The 7,554-nt window shown below is 52.7% G+C and overlaps 1 protein-coding gene across 1 annotated transcript; it reads right to left on the reverse strand.

Annotated features, from left to right (window-relative positions):
• Window positions 1–755: 755 nt before the first annotated feature.
• On the reverse strand, window positions 756–2,855 carry PLA2G2E (phospholipase A2 group IIE). Its single transcript, XM_007935652.1, has 4 exons — window positions 2,816–2,855; window positions 1,976–2,114; window positions 1,687–1,793; window positions 756–898 (listed from the first exon to the last, which is right to left on the reverse strand). The coding sequence occupies exons 1-4, from the start codon at window positions 2,853–2,855 to the stop codon at window positions 756–758; spliced, it is 429 nt and encodes a 142-aa protein (XP_007933843.1).
• Between the last annotated feature and the right edge of the window lie 4,699 nt (window positions 2,856–7,554).

Here is a 7,554-nt window from a genome sequence, read left to right on the forward strand (position 1 = left end):
GGGTATCCACTCAGGTAAGACCATCATCTCTCTGTCCCCATCTCTTTGTCCAAGGAGGGGTTTGAGTGAGATGATCCCAGAGCTGCTTCTCACACTTGACCAGTCTTAGAATCACTAATTCTGGGGATTTAAAGCCCTCTGACACAGTGGGTTTTTTTTTTTTTTTTTTTAGGTTGCCGTTTTTCATTCTTCTCACATTATACCATATGACCAGAAATATTGTCAGAGTTTGCCATTGATTTAATTGTCTTGGATAAGATTGCAGAATGTTAGAACTGCAAAAACTTACAACAATGAGCAGTTAAAGAAGGGCAGAAGGTTGGCATCGTGTAGCAAGGGTCATTCATGTCTGGTTGGTTCCCACTGCAGCCCAGTGCTTAGATAGTGCTTATAGTAGATGCTCAAAAATGAATGAATGAAACTGCAGCCTAAGTCCTAGAATCTGAGAGTCAAAGAATGTTAGAATTATGGGGAAACCTTATTCACATGTTCAGAAAGAGGGAACTGAGATCCCAGGGTTGAGTCATGGAGTTAGTCCCATGGCTGTCCCTCAGGGCCAGCTGGGGCTGGGAGACCAGTGGTGCTCCAGGCCATAGTCTGGGAGCCTCCAGGGAAGGATGGGCTTCCAGAAAAGACATTTTCCAGAGGGGGACAGATTTTATATTTTGCCTTTGGTGCTGATGCCCCCCAGACCTGAGACCATGGCAGCCCTAAGGCACCATCACAGGGTTCCAGGGAGGTGGCCCTGCACAGCCTTAGCATGGCGGGGTGGGTCCAGTGCATAGTTTGTTGGGGTAATGGGCGTATTTGTAGTTGTAGGTGTCCAGGTTGTGTCGGAAGCAGAGTGCAGCCGTCTTGTCACACTCACAGGTCTGCCGCTGGCAGGCGGTTCTGCCGGCTGGATGGGACATGGCAAATCAGGGACCAGGAGGCTAGAGGACTCTTTACTTTCAGACACGAGTGTGACAGCCACTGGCTGCTCCTGGGCCCTCGTTCTCAACCCCATTGTGGTGGAAGCCCACTCTTCTGGGGGATGTTTCAGGGGCAGGGCACAGGAGCCTGCTGGGCCCTGGGAGACTGGAAGTTAATCCTAGCTGTCCCTCCTTCCCCTCCGAGTCCTTCATACTCTCCTGCCCCAGGGGAACCATCTGAATCATTAACTCTCACTGCTCCCAGCCCAGAGGGTTTGTAGGCAACCCCTGACCAGGTAATGCATTGCTGATGATGGCACTGTGGCCATCAAGCAGAGGGACAGTTATGAAATGACAGCAACTCAACCCCAGATGGCCAGGGTGTGCTCCAGAGAAGCCTGTACCCAGACTGGAGGCCATCCATCTGTTATCCCACATCAAAGCTCCAGCGCTCTCTGCCCCAACCCTGTCCTTGAGGCTCTGTCCTGGGATGTCCCCTGCAGCCCCTAGGCTCCTCTCTTGTGCTCATCTCTCCAGAGGCTGAAGCTGGAGGAAGCACCTGGGGGCTTTCTGGGCTGAGTGCCAGGTGCCTCTGGACTGGTACACAGGCCTCCCCTCACATGGCAATGATGGGCGAGTCCACCCTCCAGCCCGGGCACTGGCCCTGATGAGGCCCAAAGGTCACCATCAGGAGGCAGTTCCCACCCGAGCTGTCCCCTAGGTGTCCCAGGTGGGCACCTGTGGGACAAGGGTCACTCCAGGACTGTTCACCTACCACAGAAGATGCTTTGCCTGCTGGTGGAGAACAAATACTTTTCCAGTTTGGGTTCACAGCCTAGCTTCTGCAGGCGCCCATAGCAGCAGTCGTGGGCATGGCAGCACCTGCAAGGGCCACTGTCAACGTGAAGGGCCTGTGAGCCATGGGGGCAGGGCCAGGGGTTGTTCAGGGATCCAGAGGCTTCAGGGAGCTTTTAGACCTCAGGGGACCAGCCCTCATGCCTCAATGTCCCCAGAGCCCCCAGCTTCTCCCTTCCCAGCAAGATTCCCTGGCTGGGCCCGCTCACCAGTCGGTCTGGTCCACAGGCCAGTTGGAGCCGCCGATGCCGCAGTAGCAGCCGTAGTCGTTGTAGTGCAGTGCAGGCTTCCCTGTCATCCTCTCAATCATCACCCCAAACTGCAGCAAGTTCCCTCCAGCCAGGGCCACTGTGGGAGTAGGGGGTGGGGAGCAAAAGCTGGGGCCACTAGAGCCTCAGGATCAATGGGCCTCCACCTAGGACCCCACCCTCTGCAGCCAGTTTCCTCTGACGTCCCCTCGAATTTGGCTCCAGACATCCCTCCAGGTATCCGGTTAACTTTCCTTCCTTGAGGTACCCCACTCCCAGCAACCTCCAAACCGCAGCCATCACACCCTAATCCCCTTGGTCGTCACACGCCGTCTCCTCACCCTCTCCCAGAACATCACCTCACCCACCCTTCCTGATCGTTCCCCAGGGGCCAGCCTCATCTCCCCCAGGAGCACTCTGTGCCCCCAAATCCCATCAGATGCTCTGGACATGTTTCCTAAACACTTTAACCTCCCGGACTTCTCCCCTCCTTATAGCAGATTTGAGCCAAAAATGGAAGCTGGGGTGGAGATGGGAGATGGAACACCAATGGCCCAGAGCAGTCTGTGACCCTCAACAGCCCCTTCCCTGTCCTCCCAGCCCATCCAGGCTGCCCTCTCTTCCTCCCCCTCCCTTCCTCTCTGGCCAATGTCAGCTCAGACTGAGGGCCTCTGGCTGACCCTGATGGCAGGAGGGGGTGGTCTCCAGCTTTGGGTACCCACCACACCCATCCCAGAAGTCAGGCTTGGCTGGGCTCAGGGATAGGGCAAGGAGAGGGTGAAAGTTACAAGGGTCACTTACCCAAGAGGCAAAGGCAGGTCAGAACAGGGGGTGGCTTCATCCTGGGGAAGAGGGTAGTAAGCAGGGGCTGGAAACAGGGCCGCAGAAGAGAAGACTGGGAACAGGGCTACTTCTGATCTCAGGGCACCTCCCCAATTAATTAAATACCCAGTCTGTCCACTCCCCATCATTAACCCCCAAATGCCCAGTGATGCAATGATACTTCCAAGACTTTGGCCAAGTCTCTGGGGGGAGGGGCCAGCCTGGGGCCTGTGGACTCTTCTTGCTGGGAGTTTTTTCTGGGAAGGTGACAGTTTTGTAGCTCTCTTTCTTTCAATGCCCTTCCCATCTACTTCCCTTCCCCCAAGTTCCACGGACCAGGTGCTGTGCCAGATGCTTTGCATTCTGCCTATTTTTTTCTCAGCCCCATTTTACTGATGTAGCAACTGAGGCCCAGAGAGGCTCAGAGATTTACATTCACATAGAATGGGAGTGCCAAAGGCCAAATCTGTCCTCTTTCCGGGACACAGGCTATAAGCAACATCAACCTCCCTTCTCTGCTGCTCCTCAGTGCCTCACCTCATCCGCCTCCCAACACACACACACACACACACACACACACACACACTGGCCCTTTACCTCACTGGAGAACAGAGACTTACTGAGCTGCTTGATTGCACGGCAGGGCCCAGGGCCCCAGGAGGGCCTCTTGTCCAAGAACATACAGGCTGCAGCTGGGAGCTCAGCCAGCTGAGCTGGAATGTCTTCACTGTTCTTTCCTGGCCTGGCTCCTGCTTATTTGGCAGGCAGTGACAATGCTCCCAGATGTGACTTCTGTTTCCCCAGAGCCCTGTGCAGTGCAGTGTAGAAACAGAGCCTGCCTCTGAAAGCCCAGACTGCAGCAGCACTGGCAACTTGGGTGTTTTGGATGTCATCGTTGGATCTGCTGTCACCTGGTCAAGTCAGAACATGGAGGCCGGTTTTCAGAGGAGGCTGGAGGCCAGTGGAAAGGAGGCCAGCACCCAGAAGCCTTCTCCTCTCAGCCCTAGGTCTTCTCCTCCTACGCCAGGCCTGGCCCTGTTGTGGTTAGAGATGTCAAAGCGGCCCTGGTCATGGACTTGCAGTGACCTCGTACGCCGGCCGGCGCCCTCTCCCTTGACTCCTCTCAGGCAGAACTGGAGCCAAGAATCCCCTACCAGGCAGCCCCCTCCTGACCTGTCAACTCCCTCCACCTTCTTTGTTGACCCTCTACCAAGCATGATACTATTCTCCAGGAACTGGTCCCTCCTGATAGCATGACCACGGTATGGGAGACGAAGTCTGGCCATTCTCACTTTTAAGGAGCATTCTGGCTGTACTCCCAGGACAGATTGATGTGACTAGGATAACTTGACCATCCACTTTATCAGCTCTCAGGGCCTGGGAGCTGCCCGATCTGTGGTCTTGGAGTCCTGGTCCTCCCACTTATTATGTGGCTTTGGGCAGGTCCTTTCATTTACTTCAAACCTCAGTTTTCCTGTCCATATTATGGGGATATGCCTCCTTCATATAGGAAGCTTTGGTGGCACTGTGGTTAAGGCATTGGGTTGCTAACCAAAAGGTAGGTGCTTCAAACCCACCAGCTGCTCCAGGGGAGGAAGACGAGGCAATCTACTCCCATAATGATTTACAGCTTTCGAAAGCCGATGGGGGTCACTATGAGTTGGAGTGGACTGGATGGCAGTGGGTTTGGTTTTTGGTTTGGTTGGCCTTCTTCATGGGCGAATGGAATGCTCAAGTGAAAAAAAAGCAACTAGCTCTCACTGAGTACCCATTGTGGGCTGGGCACAGTGACAAGCTTGTCACAAGGAATATCTCAGTGAATACTCAAACAGCCCCATGATGTGGGTACTATGATCACTCCCATTTTACAGATGAGGAAACGGAGGTATTTGCCTAAGTACATGTTGAGTTAGAATTTGAGCCCAGGCTTAAGCAGGGCCGACTGATTCATCAGGCACTGTTGGCTCCAAGTCTAGGGCTTATGATACTTAAAAAAAAATAAATAAAAATTGTTGTCCAGTCGATTCTGACTCATGGCTACCCCAGGTGTGCAGAGTGGAACTGGGCTTTTCAAAGCTGTGACCTTTGGGAAGATCACCAGGCCTATCTTTTGAGGTGCCTCTGGGTGAGTTCTCACTGCCAACCTTTTGTCAACCTTTTGGTTAGTAGTCAAGCCCTGAACTGATTGCACCACCTAGAGATTCCTGATATTTTCAGTGCCCCCAACCTTCTGGTTTCTTTTAAAATCAGAAGAGAAGAGTGACTATAATCCAGCCTGGATTGATAGTCATCTTTGTACCAATACAGTCATTTTAAAATACAATTTTAAATATTTTTTTTTAATGCAGAAGGGACAAAAGTCATCATGTGGCTCTGAGCTGGCCCACCAGCCCACACAGTGCCTCCAGCTGACTGGAGGCCTGGCGCTGGCCTCCTTGCATCCAGGAAGGACTACCGACCCAATTCCCTTGCCCCACCCCAGCCAGAGGATGAAGTCTCTGGACAGGCTGCTCCTGGAGTGGGGAGGGGAGGCTGAGTGGCACAATGCCCTTGGAGTGATGGGGATTAATATGGTTTTGACAAGAGAAAATCCCAGTAAACACTGCCATACATTCTCGGTGGAGCCCTGCCTCTTGCCCCTCCCTTTTCTGGCTTTAATTTCTCCTGGGGCTCTCTTCCTCCTGGGCTCTGCTCATCCCACTTTAGTGAGGACTGGGGGGCAGGGAGGTCAGAGAGGTGAGTCCACCTGCTTAGGGTCACCCAGCAGCATGAGTCACAGGCTCCTGCGATGGCTCCCTGTGTTCACTGTTTCCTTTTGATTTTAACGAGGGTACTCCTGGCAGCCCTTGGCTTCTGGCCTGGGTCACCCTGGCCCAAACGGTGAGTCATGAGGAGCTGTCTCCCAAACAACCGAAAATTAGCTTTGGTTCCTGAGGAGCTTTGGCCCACAGCCCTTCCTGTAGCAGCTTAAGGAGTGTTTCCTGGAATGGGACGGGTTTCTAAGCAGGTCCATTTTGTGACCTATTTGGAGTCTTAGGCTGACTAGGATGGCCCCTGCTGGTCAGCACCTGTGGCAGAAAACTGAGAACCCTAGGCCAGAGTTAGGCAGGGAAACCCAGGCCGGCTTCTAGGCAAAGGTATTCCTTGCTGAGTTTTGAAGAATTTCACTCACTTGGGAAATGCGGTTGATTTCACAGCTGATGGTACAGTGGGGTAGAAAGTACAAGGTCTCTGGCATCAGAAACACCAGGACTTGAGGGCCAGCTCTGAGCCTTAGGAGCGGGCGCCGTCACCCCTCCGAGCCTAGCTTGGTCATCCATAAAAGGGGCATAATTAAACCTGCCCTTCAGGGTGTGGATGGATGAAAAGGAAATAAAGTGGGTAAAGCTGTCAGCAGGAAGCCTTCCTCAGACTAGGAGCCCACAAACACCGGGTCCCGCCCTGCTCCCTGCTGGCCTGCTGAGGAAGCAGCTGCTCTCTGAGGATCTTGATGCTCTGACCCACTCTGGGCTCCAGATGTAGCAGGCCGGGGCCCCCAGCATTACACTAGGAGTATTTGCTTCGTTTGGCAGGTTTTGGAGTCTCTGCCTAAGGCATGTGACTGCTAACCAACCAGAATGCTGGTGGTTCAAACCTACCAGCCACTCTGCAGAAGGAAAATGGGGCAATCTACTTCTGTGAAGATTTACTGCCTCAGAAACTCAGCGGGGGTCGCTTTGAGTTGGAATTGAGTCGATGACAGTGGGTTGGGTTGGGTTTTGGTTTGGGTGGTGCAAGTGATTAATGCACATTGCTGCCAACAGGAAAATTAAAGGTTCAAGTCCGCACAGAGGTGCCTCGGAAGAAAGGGCTAGGGACCTACTTCTGCAAATGTGGCTGTTGAAAACCCTGTGGAGGTCGCCACAAGTCAGGACTGACTAGATAGCAATTCATTCTTGGTTTTGCAGATTTTAACTTTCAAGAGGTAGGGTGGTTGAGGGGCTAAGGGGAACAGAGGGAACAGAGCGCAGCCTCTCAATTCTGTCATCTTTCTCATGGTGCAAATGTAAGGAAACAAAGTCCTTATCCCCTGTGACGAAGAGCCAATAGTCACAACAGGTTGAAGAGAGAAAGCAAAAGGTTTATTGACTGTGGATACCCAAGGAGACAATGAGAATTGTTTCTCCAAAAGTCTGTCTCCCTGAGCTGGGGAATGGTTAGGGCTTTTAAAGAGAATTGGGCTGAGAGGGTGGGAGGGTTTGAGGAATGCTGATAGTGTTTCTTGTTATTTGGGATGGGTTGCAGTTACTTGGTGACCTCTCAATGTTCTTCTTCTGGTTGGTTATAGAAACCGTCCTTGGTCAGGAGAAGCGTCCTTCAGGTTCCCCACACCTGCCTAGACAGATTAATTCTACGAGGGGGAGAGGATGGGCGTGGGCGTCCTCAGGCCTCTCGGTCTGCCAGCTGCCAGGGATATCTCTGTTTTCTCTATCTTGGTTGCTCCAAGGCTTGGTGTCTCTTTTCTCAGGGTCATCTTGGTATAAGTTACGGATCTCAGCTGAAACTAATTGCAGGAAAGAGCTACGCTTCAAAGAATGCAAAATTGGGAATAGTAAATCTAAAACCTCAGCGCCTGTAGAGAATGGCTGGCTATTGTTATTGTTGTTGTTAAGTGCGGTCGAGTCGTTTCCGACTCATAGCGACCCCATGCACAGCAGAACGAAACACTGCCCGATCCC

Source organism: Orycteropus afer, unplaced genomic scaffold (genome assembly GCF_000298275.1).
Source record: "Orycteropus afer afer isolate SDZICR_OR568_19922 unplaced genomic scaffold, OryAfe1.0 scaffold00031, whole genome shotgun sequence".
In the NCBI taxonomy this organism is placed as follows: domain Eukaryota; kingdom Metazoa; phylum Chordata; class Mammalia; order Tubulidentata; family Orycteropodidae; genus Orycteropus; species Orycteropus afer.

Bases quoted from the DNA above. Each gene is read 5' to 3' on its own strand.
- PLA2G2E (XM_007935652.1), bottom strand. From the start codon at position 2,855: ATGAAGCCACCCCCTGTTCTGACCTGCCTTTGCCTCTTGG. The intron at 2,115-2,815 runs GTAAGTGACCCT...CTACTCCCACAG, and splicing joins GACCTGCCTTTGCCTCTTGG to TGGCCCTGGCTGGAGGGAAC. The intron at 1,794-1,975 runs GTGAGCGGGCCC...TGGCCCTTGCAG, and splicing joins CCTGTGGACCAGACCGACTG to GTGCTGCCATGCCCACGACT.